This window comes from Felis catus, chromosome D1 (genome assembly GCF_018350175.1).
Source record: "Felis catus isolate Fca126 chromosome D1, F.catus_Fca126_mat1.0, whole genome shotgun sequence".
NCBI lineage: Eukaryota > Metazoa > Chordata > Mammalia > Carnivora > Felidae > Felis > Felis catus.
Genome location: NC_058377.1, coordinates 43,375,191 through 43,389,307, shown reverse-complemented (window position 1 = coordinate 43,389,307; position 14,117 = coordinate 43,375,191). Strand labels below are relative to the sequence as shown.

General features: G+C 38.8%; 1 protein-coding gene and 1 pseudogene across 1 annotated transcript in view; one reads left to right on the top strand and one right to left on the bottom strand.

Annotated features, from left to right (window-relative positions):
* Positions 1–5,049, bottom strand: part of LOC123380237 — a 5,920-nt pseudogene extending 871 nt beyond the window's left edge.
* TRIM77 (tripartite motif containing 77) overlaps positions 1–14,117 on the top strand; it is a 25,846-nt gene extending 11,729 nt beyond the window's left edge. The window contains exons 2-7 of the mRNA XM_003992640.2: positions 5,960–6,374; positions 7,033–7,128; positions 9,930–10,160; positions 10,851–10,873; positions 11,815–11,912; positions 13,398–14,117. Of these exons, the coding sequence (XP_003992689.2) occupies positions 5,964–6,374; positions 7,033–7,128; positions 9,930–10,160; positions 10,851–10,873; positions 11,815–11,912; positions 13,398–13,891 (1,353 nt within the window). The 5' untranslated portion in view covers positions 5,960–5,963 and the 3' untranslated portion in view covers positions 13,892–14,117. The remainder of the gene's footprint in view (positions 1–5,959; positions 6,375–7,032; positions 7,129–9,929; positions 10,161–10,850; positions 10,874–11,814; positions 11,913–13,397) is intronic.

The following is a 14,117-nucleotide window of genomic DNA, read 5'->3' as shown; positions in this document are numbered from 1 at the left end:
TTATTTGTTCCTTCTTTCTGTTTACTGTATGTATAACTTTTTCTCCCTCTAGTATCTTTTTTTTAATGTTTGTTTATTTTGAGAGAGAAAAGGGGAGCGTGAATAGGGGAGGGGGTACAGAGAGAGATCCCAGTCAGGTTCCACTGCAGAGCCTGATTCAGGGCTATATCTCATGACCGTGAGATCATGACCTGAGCCAAAATCAGGAGTCAGATGTTTAAATGACTGAGCCACTCATGTACTGCTAAAGAACTTCTTTTAACATTTTTCATGAGGTGGGGTTCCTGGTCCTATATCCTCTCAATTTCTTTTTATTCTTTCCATTGTATTTTAACCTGAGAAATTCTTTACTTCTCCTTTACTTTTAAAGAATCTTTCTAGGTCAGTGTTTATTTTCTCTCATGCTTTAAATATTTCATTCTACTCTTTTCTTGCCTACATGGCTCCTGATGAAAAGTCAGATGGATTTCTTGTCTTTGATTTTCTGTCAGCAAGGCATTTTTTCCTCTGACTTCCTTCAAGATTTTTTCTTTCTATTTGATTTTTTTAAAGTTTAAATATTATAATTTTAGTATTTATTCTACTTGGTGTTCTCTGAGTTTCCTGATGTGTGGTTTTGTGTCTAACATTTCTTTGGGGAAATTCTCCATCAGTATTCAAATATTGTTTGTTTCTTTCTTTCTTCTCCTTCTGGTATTCCCATTACATGTATATTATGCCTTTTGTACTTGTCCTACAGTTATTTGATATTCTAAGGGTGTTTTTTTTTCCTTTTTCTCCTTGTTTTTTAATTTTGATATTTCTATGGAGATATCCTCAAGCTCCAATTCCTCAACCATACCTAGTTTACTACGGAGCCCATCAAAGTCATTCTTAATTTGTTACTATATTTTTTTGGCTCTAGAATTTTTAGAAATACTTTCTTAGTATTTTCATCCCCCTGCTTCATTATGTGTCTGTTCTTGTATGTTGTCTACTGTTTCCATTAAACTCTTAGCATATTAATCATAGGTTTTAGAATTTAATTTTGTAATCTGATATTTCCACCATTCTTGCCATACGGGACTCTGATTCCAATGCTTCTTCCATCTCTTCAAGCTGTTTTATGCTAGTTTGTTAGTTGTAGTTTCTTGATGAAAAGCAAACATGATACACTGGACACAAGGGATTGCAGTAACTAGGCCTTCAGTAACGTGGTAGTAAGGGTGTGGGTGAAGAAGATGGATTCTGTAGCGCTATGATTAGGTCTGTCTTTTAGTGATCCTGTGTCCCTGGTCCCTGTGTCCCTGTGACCTGGAGGTCAGCAGTGCTTCTCAGTCCCCCACCTCTTGGATTTAACACAACAGTGTCTAGAGGGGCTGGAGTTAGGTTGTCCCTTTCCCAGGGAAGTTGGCTCTGGTTAAATAGTTTCTCCTTTTTAAGGAAGACAATCCTTTTTAAGGACAATCCTCTTTAAGAAGAACAGAATGCTCTGACATATTTCAAAATGATTAGTTTTCCCCTCCTCCTGCCAGAGCAGCAGCAATTTTTCCCCCCAATATTCACTGTGAGGACCTGGTAAAGTTCCTACAGGTGAAACTCATAAAACTGTCGTCCTTCCTATGAGTGAGTCCCCCTGGAGTTTTTAACTCTCAGACTTGTCCACACTGAGCCTCCAGCCATTCATCAACTACAGTACAGGTTTCCTACCCCAGCACCATGTCCCATGGACAATTCTGCTATGCTAAATTGAGACTCTCTGTATCTACCTATGCAACCCTCTCCAATTGGGGGGAGCAGCACTTTGCCCTCTGACCTCAGGGAAATTCTTTGATGAATTTAAGAGTTGTTGATATTTCAGTTTTTCAGATTTTTATTTGTTAGGACACAGTGTGGTTTCTGAGCTTCTCACATGTTGCACCAGAAACTGGAAGTCTATGCCTCTACTTTTCAAGTTTCATTTTATTTCTTCAAGTAACTCACTCATTATTTATACCTCTATTTTCATTATTTTTAGTGTCTTAGAGTTTAAAATACAGGCATACCTCATTTTATAGCGCTACACAGATACAGAGATTTTTTACAAATTGAAGGTTTGTGGCAACACTTTGTGGAGCAAGTCTATAGGAACCATTTTTCCAGTAGCATCTTCTCACCTCATGTCTCTATCACATTTTAGTAATTCTCAAAATGTTTCTAATTTTCTTATTACTATTATATTTGTTATGGTGATCTGTGATCAGAGAATATGACTCACTGCAAGGTCTGATAATGGTTAGCATTTTTCAGTAATAAAGTAGTTTTTAATTAAAGTATGTAGGTTTTGGGTGGCACCTGGGTTGCTCAGTTAGTTAAATGTCCGACTTCAGCTCAGGTCATGATCTCACATTTTGTGAGTTTGAGCCCCGTGTTGGGCTCCATGCTGACAGCTCAGAGCCTGGAGCCTACTTAGGGTTCTGTGTCTCCCTCTCTCTCTGCCCCTCCCCCTCTCATGCTCTGGCTTTCTTTCTCAAAGATAAATAAATATTTTTTAAAAATTTTAAAGAAGTATGTAGGTTTTTTTTAGACACAATACTATCACACACTTAACAGACTACAGTATAGTGTAAACCTAACTTTTATATGCACTGGAGAACTAAAAAATTCATTTGACTCAACTCTATTGCAATATTTGTTTTATGGCAGTGGTTCAGATCCAAACCTGCAATATTTCCAAGGTATTCCTACAGACATCTTTAAGTGATTTTATCCCCCCTTCAGTAATACTGTGACTCTTCAGATGTGATGTCAAAAGCTTATCATTGTCCTAATTTCTCTTTCCTGTGTCTTATGTCGTTGTCATTTCACTTTTACATATGTCATAAACACATAGTACGTTGTGGCTACTGTTTCTTTAAGCAGTTAGTTATCATTAAAGAAAATATGATAATACCTTACATTTCATCATTATTTATTGCATTTCCAGTGTCCTTCATTTCTTTGTGTAGATCCAAGTTCCCCCCCCCCATACACACACACACATGATCTGCTTTCCTCTGAAGAATTTTGTGTGTATTTTTTTTTTTTGTACATTTGATCCACTGGCCCCAAATTCCCTCTGTTTTTCTTTGTTTGGAATAGAAAATATCTTCTATTCTTGAAGGATATTTTCACTGGATATAGAATTGGGTGTTGACTCTTGTTTTCTTTCCATGCTTTAAAGATATCATTCCATTGTCTTCTTTGTTGCATAGTTTCTGGAAAACTTATTGTTATAATTCTTATTTTTTATTCCTCTGTATGCAATTTTTTCCCCTCCTAATACAGTGGCTGCCTTCAAGACTTTCTCCTTGTTATTAATTTCAATCAGTTTGAATAGGACTTGCCAAGGTGTGGGGTTTTGTGTTGGTTAGTTCAGTTTTTATTTTTTTCTGGTTGATATTTTCTGAATATCATGGATCTTTTTTTGATGACTTTAACAAATTTTGGAAATTTTTCTAAAATTATTTCTTTAAATGTTTCTTCTGCCATTTTCTTTCTCTTTGTCTTTCTGGGAATTCAATTACACATATATTATGTCTTTTAATATTGTCATACTGCTCTTTGCTCGTTCAGTTTTTATTTTCCACTCATGGTACTTCCTCTTTGTGTTTTCCTTGTGTGTTTGGTATTCGCCTATTTTTGTGGTCACTCATACTTTCCTTGACTGTATTACATGTACTATGAGGCCTGACAATGACATTTTCTACAGATTTTGTTCCTGGCTTATCTGAGTCTGCCTTAGAGTTTTTGTCTCTCCTGAAATTACCCATGATTCTTGCATGATGTCTACATATTTCATCAAAGACTTTAATATACTAATCATAGTTATTCTAAAGTCCTCATTTCATAGGTCTAACATCTGTGTTGTATCTAAGGCTGGCTATGAGGAGTGCTTTGTCAGTTCACGTGGATTTTTTTTTCCTTTTGATATGCCTCATCATTTTTTATTGAATACCTGATATATATGCAGGAGATACTGTGCTATGACAGTAGATACTGTAAGTCTTTTTCATGTTTTTTGGTGAGCACAGTTTCTTCTGCCAGGCCTTTAGTATGATGATTTGTGTTAATCTAGTCTATATTTGACATGGGTTTGAAGTTTGTTATGGCTATGGTTACCAAAGTAAGACTGTGTTAATGCTATGGGTTCCAGAGACCTCCAGTGCCTCTAATAGAGGTTTTCTCATCTTCACACAGTTAGCAAATTGGCTAACTCTTTGCTGTAAGAGTTATCTTTCTTGTGTTGTGCATTATGGGGTATTTAAAGGGATTTGTGGCCTCTACCCATTAAATGCCAGTGATATGCCTCAAGTTGTGACAACCAAAATTGTCTCTAGATAGTGCCAAATTTCCCCAGTTGAGTCAGGGGAGCCCTCAGTTGAGGAGTACTACTTGAAAGATATTCTGTTTACTTCTTGGTTTGGCTCTAGGTCCTCTTCCCAAAGAGACCCTATCTCTTTCATCTCTCTAGCTGTATTGCTCCCTACAAATATCTGTCTATGATCTTAAGGGGCTTTGCACACTTATCCTTGCTCACATTTGGTTTTTAGCAGCTAATTAAACTACTTTATCTTCACAGAGATTTCTATGGGCTCTGGTGGAATCTGCCCCAGATAAACATGAACAGGTCCTGTTTTGCTCTTTCCTTGTGCTCTTTATGCAGAATCTATCTTTGCTGTTTGACTCGCTACCTCAATTCTCTAACAGTTTCAACACAGGTCATTAATGTTTCATTTGTCTAGCATTTTTTCTTGTGGTAGGAGGGTGGCAACCAGCTTTCCAGCTCTCTACATTTCTAAGCTGAAATGGAAAGACCCCCTTATTTTTATCATGTCCCTGCATGTCCCAAAAATGTCCTTATTGGCTGGTAAGTTTTTTAATCTAGGAACGGGTCAAAGATGCCCCATCCTAGTTAATTTTCATATTTTAGTCACCTCCTGTATAATCATTTCGAAACATTTTCTCCTAAGAAACTAAGATTATTTGAATAATCCAGGATTGTTGTTTTGTGTAATTTCTCCTAAATGTATTTGTCTAACTTTCCGCCATGGTTACTTGCAGATTAAATGTTTCTGGGAGGGGTACTACAGGTGTGCCATAGTCCTTAAGTGGTCCACATCTATAAATGCATGAAATTCATGGCCATGGTTTGGTTACCTGGTTAATGTATCTGCTAAATATTTACCTTGAAAAGGTACTATTTTCTCTTTTGCATTTAGGAACAATATTTTTAGTAGAACTTTGTTGGTATACAAATACTCTCTTCCCAAAGTCTTAGTTATTTTAGCATCTTCTGATGATTCTTGCCAGATTCAATTATTGTTATGGTGTCTTTTTATTTTTTTGAGTTAATCTCTCCAGAAAAGGTAAGTAAGGGTTCAGTGCCATTCTTGCAAATCCAGAAGGTTTTTCCCATCCCCTTGTTAGGCTCGGAGTATTGGCTGTTGTACTTAAGCTAGTTCACTTTGATATCATAAAATGGGAATGCAAATGAGTACTGTATCCATATAATGTCCAGAAACAGAAAAAACAGATTTTTCTTCCATGTTTCTTCTAGAACAAGAAAACCTCTTATAGACTCTTCTGGGAGTCTTTCTTTCTCTTATTTCATTGGCCAGAATTGGAGCACATACCTGTGCTAACCAATCAAAGAAGAGAAAATAAGGGGAACCCATGATACCTTTGGACAAAAACAATGCCCCCTACTATGACTAGGGGTGAGCCAAAACCTCTGATGTCTTTGTAAGAGAGACAACATGGCTGACAAATCCTGAATTTCTAATGGAAGCTGAAAAGCAGGGCTGGAGGCCATGGCTGGAAAACAAGGACGCAGGCTCTCAGTCTGGAAGACTCTCCTTCCTCCTCACCGTCTTACTCCAAGCACCACCCATCCTGTTATCATGCATGTGTTTATTAGTGAGCAAAAGCTTATTTATTTTATTTCCGTTTATTTCCTCAGAAACATGGATTCTACTTTTGTGCGCTACGCCCCCAGTCTGCTTATCTGTTCCATCTGCAAGGACTATTTCACAGACCCTGTCACCATTAACTGTGGACACAGCTTTTGTACTCCGTGTCTCTGCCTCCTGTGGGAAGATGCACAGCATCCTACCCGCTGCCCTGTATGCAGGGCAGTATCTCCACGCATGGACTTCAAAAGCATTATTTCTGCTGAGGGACAAGCTCGTGCTAAAAAAGAATCAGTTGCCAAGAAGTTACCGAGGTCTGCCAGGCAGGTGTGTTGGATACACCAAGCACTGAAGAACATCTTCTGTCCAACTGACAAGAGCCTGCTGTGTTTGCAATGCTCTCATTCGCCAGGGCATACCACTCACATACACTGTCCAGTTTCACAGGTTGCTGAGCACTGCAGGGTAAGTACTGCCTCTGAATGCATGTGAAATGTGGAGGACTTGATATCTGATAGGCAATGAGCAAAAGTGATTTTATTTTTCTTCTCTTATGCCTTAAACAAGTAGAATTTGTAAACACCATCTGCCAGGCATGATTCTAAAACCTATGGATACAGCACCGAAGAAACTAAACAAACATCCTTGCTCCTCTGCAGTTTAAATTCTGTTAGGCTGGGGGAGAGGAATGATGATGACTTGAAGAGGGTGCTGGTGTTTCAGTGTAACTGGCCAGGTGGATAATCTCTAGTGGCAGTTGACAGTCATTGGCTACTTCTGCCATGATGACAATAAGGCTCTTCAATATGTTCTAATCATGCCATAGAAAACATGATGGCTATCATTTCAAAATTAATATGAATTAAGATCCATTTCTGAAAATGTTCCATGTTACGTATAATATCAGTACTAGATTCCTCGGATAATGGATTTCATTTCCAAATTCAGGAACTCTACTTTTGGTCAGCCTCCCAGTTTTGACTTACTTGCATTCCCAAAGAAACTCACTGACATCTCTGCTTCCTTTTTTATTTTTCTCATGTCTATCCCTTTATCACTTTTTGAGGTATCTGAAAATTACATATTTGTTTTTCTAGTGCTCAAATTTGTAGTTCTTTTACAGGAGAAACTTCTGATGCAAATGAAATCTATTTGGAAAAACAGGCAGAGAAATCAGAGAAATATAAACAAAGAGTACAACTTACTTAGAGTATGGCAGGTAAGTGGGAAGCCCTGTTTCCCATGGAACCAGCTTGGGACAGATACCATGGTAACTGACAGTGGAAGAACCTAAGTTAAATCATAATGTTCCCTGACCAGATGATCAGAAAAAGAGCTACATATAAGAACTGTATGAAAACATGACCTTCAGTGCAGGATTTCACATTGAGTCCATTGTATAACTAAAAGCCTTTTTCCTGATTTTTCTGGATAAAGCAATATGTGCCACTAATACATTATCAGGGACAAGAAAATGCACTCTCACAAGGCAGAATGCAATGATCAGTAGGATGGAGGTAAATACAGACTTCCGTAGGAACTTAGTAAACTTTGAATGTTAACAAAAGCTTCTCAAACCAGTAAAACATCAGTGTGATAAAATAAGTTATTAGAATTTAATTTCCTGGGTATTGATGGCAAAGAATTCTGAGGGACAAGAAAACTAAAGATGAGACAAGCCAGATAACCCATGGAATTGTTTGAGATCTCGGTGCTGGTCCTACTGATTAGTAGATAGGGTATGAAGCAGAACATAGTGAGAAGTGTGGCTAGAAATGTAATTGTAGCCAGGTCAAGAATACAAATGCCTAGGGGTGCCTGGGTGGCGCAGTCGGTTAAGCGTCCGACTTCAGCCAGGTCACGATCTTGCGGTCCGTGAGTTCGAGCCCCACGTCAGGCTCTGGGCTGATGGCTCGGAGCCTGGAGCCTGTTTCCGATTCTGTGTCTCCCTCTCTCTCTGACCCTCCCCCGTTCATGCTCTGTCTCTCTCTGTCCCAAAAATAAATAAACGTTGAAAAAAAAATTAAAACAAAAAAAAAATACAAATGCCTAGTTAAGGACTTTTGATTGTGTCATTTATTGATTCACAAAGAGGAACAGAGAACCTGATCTAAAGAAGAAAATGAAACCATTATTTTCAAAGAACTTGAGCAGTACTAGAGGAGACCTAGAGACCTATAAAAAGGCAATATTAGTGAATAATAATTCACTGAACAGGAATCTGTACATGGTGCTGTAGGAGTGCCAAAGAGTAATAAGAACATTAGCTTGATTGTTTAGGATGGATTTCTGATGAAACATTCATTCATATGAGGACCTATGGTATGTTGCTCACTGTTCTAGGCCAACAAAGAGATATATAACTGGACAAAAAGAGAAACAAATCACTGACCTCAGTAGTTTATAATCTAGTGAGAGAACTCAATCCAGAAATCTAAGAAGTAAAATTTAAGCTATATGACATTTATGAAGTCCTTGCAATAAAATGAAAGCAGAAAATGGGTATAAAGAGTGCAGGCTGGGATGTGCTGGTATAACCACTGCCAAGGTTACATCTGGGCAGAGATCTGAGTGGTTGTTAGAAGATGGTGGGAGATGAGCACCTGAGAATGCAGCTTCCCAGAGCAGAGGAGACAGAAGAGATTAGTAAAAGAAATGAGTAGTAAACAGGATCAAATGTGGAAAGAAGGTGAAGTACTATAAGAATGAATCATATTATTTCAATTTAGTAAAAATAGGCTCTTGGTTGGAACCTATTGTTGGAATGTGTGGTTCAGGAATGGGTAGGAGACAGAAGGGAAGACTCATTGCTTGGATGAATAGTTGAAAATTGCATCCCTGGGCACAGTGAGTTTGATCACATTTGGTCAATAAGTCTGGCTTTGATGGCAATGAAAGTGTTAGCATAGAAGCTGGATAAAGTCATTATAATAACGATATTTAGTTTTGACATTTCCAAAATAATTTGATAAATGTGTATATGTTTAAAAGCTGTGTGAAAAGAAAGGGAAAGAGAGTGTGAAAAAGTGTCTGAATGAGAGAATAAAATGGAGACAGGCTCATAGGACAAGGGAGAGAGAGACACAGAGACATGAAGGCAAGGCAAGAACTAGTATTGTGGGATAGTAATGTAGACCAGTAATATCTCCGAGAAGACAAGACAGGGGGACCAGTAAAGAGGAGGTGGGTTTAGCCCTGGTAGTAAGAGGCAGGCAGAGCCCAGCACTGGTGGAAGAGAGTGTGTAAGGAATGGAGGTAATTTAGAAAGATCACATGTGATGTCCTCTGTTTTCCTGAGGAAGCAAATTGTTGCTTTTTCCTAAGAGCAGATAGTCAGTTTGTAAGTACTAGCACTGAGAAGAATGGATTATGATTTTGAGATTGTTATGAATCCTGTAAAACAAAAAAATTTGATCTTAATTTTCTATTTTCACATGAAAATATGGAAGTTTGAGAGTAAGTAGTTGGAAGCAGTGGTGCAGGCAAACAAATAAATGAAAAGGAAGGAGGGAGGAAGGTAAGAAAGAAGCCAAATATGTGGTTTCTTAGAAGGAGAAAGACCTAAAAATGTATGTAGTACTTCTATGATCTGAATTGCTTCCTCCCCCAATTTGTATGTTCAGACTCTAACCCCCGTGATGGCAATAGGAGTGGGGGCTTTGTGAGGTGATTAGGTCACGAGACCACAGTCCTCAGTAATGAGACCAGTGCTCATCTAAAAGAGACCCTGGAAATGTCCCTTGTGCCATCTGCCATTTGAGAACACAACGAAACGATGGCTATCTAGGAAGTAGATTCTCACCAGATGCCAAATCTGCCAGCGTCAATCGTAGACTTCCCAGCACGCAGAACTGTGAGAAATAGTTTCTGTATCCATTAGGTACCCAGTCTGTGGCGTTTTTGTAAAAGCAGCCCAACAGACTAAGACCAGAACATTGGGCATAGCATGCAAACTGTAGATAATGAGAGAAGAGTAAAACTGTCCAGATACATGATCTAATGAAACCAATGTCACTTCAGGGTTTTGTAAATCTAAGGATGGTGATGATCAAGGCTGAATATCCTAAGGTGTACCAATACCTCCACAAAGAAAAGCAAAAACATTTAGAGAGCCTGGCAATTGAAGGCAAGATAATTTTTCATCGACTCCGGAGAAATGTAGCTAGAATGCTTCAAATGGGGAAACTCCTGAAAAGAATCTATGAGGAGCTGAAGGAAATGTGCCTCAAAGCAGATGTGCACCTGCTCCAGGTAAGGACTGAGGAAGGATGAACATGAGCCTGGCTGCAAATCATTTATATCCACTGAGATCCATATCCCTTTTGACCTCCATTATTTTTCTGGTTCCAAAGTTCAAATTCTGCCTCCTCTGTGCAATAGCAGGCTTTGCTCCTCCAGTATAACCCAGAGATCCAGGGTCACATCCACCTTATACAGGAAAAGGAAAACTATATAGAAATGTGAGGAACAGATCCAGAAAAAATCATCATCTCACTTTTTCTACTAAGAGTTTCTAACCAACTGCCACAAAGCAGCTTTTAAATACATAATTCAGTTTTGTATCTGGACTTGTCAGTATGTGGGATGTATCCATTCTTTCTCTTTTGAAATCGTAGACTTAGAGCCCACACACCCTTATAAGAACTTTGAAGAAACCCTTCGTGAATCTCAGTGTATATTACAACCAAAGAGCCATTGTTTGCTCTAAGAACATCTGCTTTAAATTTTATCATGATCATAATTTTATCATATAATAAATAGAAGACCATATAAATAGAAGACCAAATCTTATCTTTTTAAGGATAAGGAAAAGGGCAAATGATTTTACCAAGGAAGAAAGTGGAGATAGAGAATTTTCCTGTTCAGTCTCATAGCCTCAGACTAGACTAAACAGGGGAATATCTTGTGCTCAAAGCTAAGCCTTCCTCTTTCTCTTTACAGGATTTGGGAGACATCATGAAAAGGTAAGTTTGCCCCTCCATCCAAGTTATGGCATCAGTGACAGTGGTCAGGTTATTTCTGCTGAGATGGACCCACAACTTTTTATGACAAGTTTCTTTATGCCCTCATTTATTCCTTGTCTAAGACACTTCTCGGTTTTATATTGACCACTCTTAGGTAAAAGTGAGGGTTGAAGCAGGGTGTGGTTTCAGCTGCAAGGCTTAATGCAGAAGTTGCCAATATAACTGTTTTTCCTGCCTCTAATTTTCAAAATCCTAATTATTTGAGGATTATTCCACATATTCTATGGGAAAGGCAGATAAGCTCAGGGAGAGGTTCCTGGGTGGCTCAGTCTGACTTCGGCTCATGTCATGACCTCTCAACTTGAGGATTCAAGGGTTCAAGTTCTGCATTGTTTTCTGTGCTGACAGCTCAGAGCCTGGAGCCTGAGTCTGTCTCTTTCTGACCCTCCCTTACTTGTAGTCTGTAGTCTGTCTGTCTGTCTGTCTCTCTCTCTCTATCTCTCTCTCTCTCTCTCTCAAAATAAATAAACATTAAAAAAAAAAACAAATAAGCTCAGAGCGGCAGCAGGTGGAAGGATGATAAGAAGAGAGGGGAGGGAAAGAGATGAAAACCCCTACAGAGATTAAGCTCTATATATTAGGCCCTATTAAGCTCTATTTGACACCTATTGGGTTTCAGGAACTAAATGAGAACAGCTGTGTGCCTTCCATAGGGAAGGCGAAGGGAGAAAACACATTTGTGAGTGATCTATCTTACTGAGATTGAAGTGATAAGAGCACAGTAGCTAGTTATAAAATACAAGAACAACTACAACATCCCTCAGTTTGTGGAGTTAAACTCTGACCCTTTGCACCCAATTGTGAGGATTTTGAAGGAGCATCTTCAAGGGAGGCTTATGATAGGACTAGAGGGATCAGTAAGTGGTTCTGTTTCTTTGCAGGAGTCAGTTAGTGCAGGCGCACTTGCCCCAGCCTGTGGACCCACAGCTCAGTGAGTGGACAATCACCGGGATGTCTGAGAGGCTTAACAACTTCCGAGGTAAGAGGTGGCACCCTGGTGAGACCCCACTATTTCCTCCATGAGGAGATACACCTGGAGGACCTCTCCTCATTGCTCTATTAGTCTTTGCAGAGAACTGGGAAGCAGATAAATATGCAAACCCTTGTAACTAACCATATTTTATTGTTAGATACCTGAAGCCAGTCAAAAACAATTAAATATAACACTTATATGACAATTTACAGTGAGTTTAAAAAAATGAAGCACTGGACATATAAATAGTTATTTGTTGAGGGACGGGGAGAGAGAATCCTGAGCAGGCTCCACACTGTCAGTTTGATGTCAGCGCAGAGCCCGACATGGGGCTCCATCTGATGAACCGTAGGATCATGACCTGAGCTGAAATCAAGAGTCAAACGCTTAAACAACTGAGCCACCCAGGCACCCTGAAAGCACTTGACACATAAAACTGCATATTCATTCAGTGTATTTTAACTTATAGTTGTTAATTGTAGTTATACGTAGATGTTCAGATTCCTAGAAGCACCTTAAATTGTTATTTAAATGTTTATCTAAAAATTTAAGTTAGTGAATGTATTTGAAAAATCATTAGATTTTAGATTTAGAAAGGGATAAAAATGTTTATAAAAAACAGGTACAACCAGAAAACACATGGAACACATGATTTGCTGTGTGGATTCGTTGTCCCTAAGAAAGAAGTAGACAGTGAGCCTGGCTGACAGGAGAAGCAGGCATGGGATGGGATAGGTTGGATTCCAAGTCCATGATGCCTGAATTAGAAATTCAGTGAAAGGAACCACTTCTTAAAAAAAAAAAAAAAAAAAAAGGCAAATATGGATTTCCAATTTCTTTTCCCTTTGCTTGTTGACATGTTACATCTTTGTGTTTGGACAAAGTTATCACTATTTAAGACTAATAAGAATAACAGTATCATATTTTTGAAATGATATATAATATTTATTACTGTTACTATATTTATTTGATTTTGTGCAAGTTGATAAATGAGAAAGCTTAAGTGAGTGAAGGGCCATCTTGGTATTTACTTGGCATCAATGAGCAGGCTCCCAAATTTTCAATGAGCTAATGAGAATAAAACCAGATCCTGCCATCCTACATCTTTAAGTATTCTCAGAATTGTTTTTCATCTAGTTGTATGAATAGAGATTTACTTGCTTAGGCAAGAAGCCCCTTCTCCCGAATGGGTCTCTGGATTTCCAATGACACACACCCTGTACAGTCACTTGTGATAAAGGAGTGTTCTGGGGCAGTTAGTGTGGACTCTGCCATGAAAGATGTTACATGTTCCAGAATTTTACGAGGAATTACTAAGTGGTAAGTACCTTGAAACTGGCCATGGTGGTGTGGGAGTGTTCCCAGCAAACAAACCAGTTTTGTTTGGTTTTAGAGATTTGGTTGTTCAGCATTTGCTAGAACACTATTGCACTTGTCCCACAGAAATTTTAAACTCTGTTCTTTGACTTCACTGTTTTCATTTTACTTAAGTGTATATTACATTTGATGATAAGATAAGGAATTACCGTGTGCCTCTGTTTGAAGACCTGAGACGTTTGCAGTGCTGTCCCGACCATCAAGACCTGCCCCACAGTCCAGCGAGTTCACAGTATAAGCCGTCCTGGGCAGCTCAGACCTTCACCTGTGGCAAATATTACTGGGAGGTGGATGTGGGAAACTCTCAGAATTGGATTATAGGACTTTGCAGGGAATCCTGGACAAAACGCCATGACATGCTGCTCAACTCTGAAGGTATCTTTCTACTTCTGTGTGTCAACGTGGATGACCATTGCCGTCTCTTCTCTGCCTCCCCGCCACTGCGCCACTACATTCCAAGACCCCAGGGCTTGGTAGGGGTGTTTTTAGATTATGAATTTGGTATAGTAAGCTTTGTTAATGTTGCCAAAAGTTCCCTCATTTGTAATTTCCTTTCCTGTTCCTTCTCCTTCCCTCTCAGACCTTTCATTTGCTATGGACCCAAATGATCAGGAACAGCTCACAAACCTGACCAAGGTCTTAGCAATTTTAATAGCTGGGGAGGGTTCTATCCTGGTGACTTCTTGAGTGGGGAAAATCACTGATGCCTCATGGTCTTGAACTTCATTTTACCTTCAGGAGATACATTTGTTGTATTATTTTTTAAAGTGGTGACACTGTGAAGGATGTACATTTGTCTTTTCTATTTTATTGAAATAAAAGTACTCGATTTTA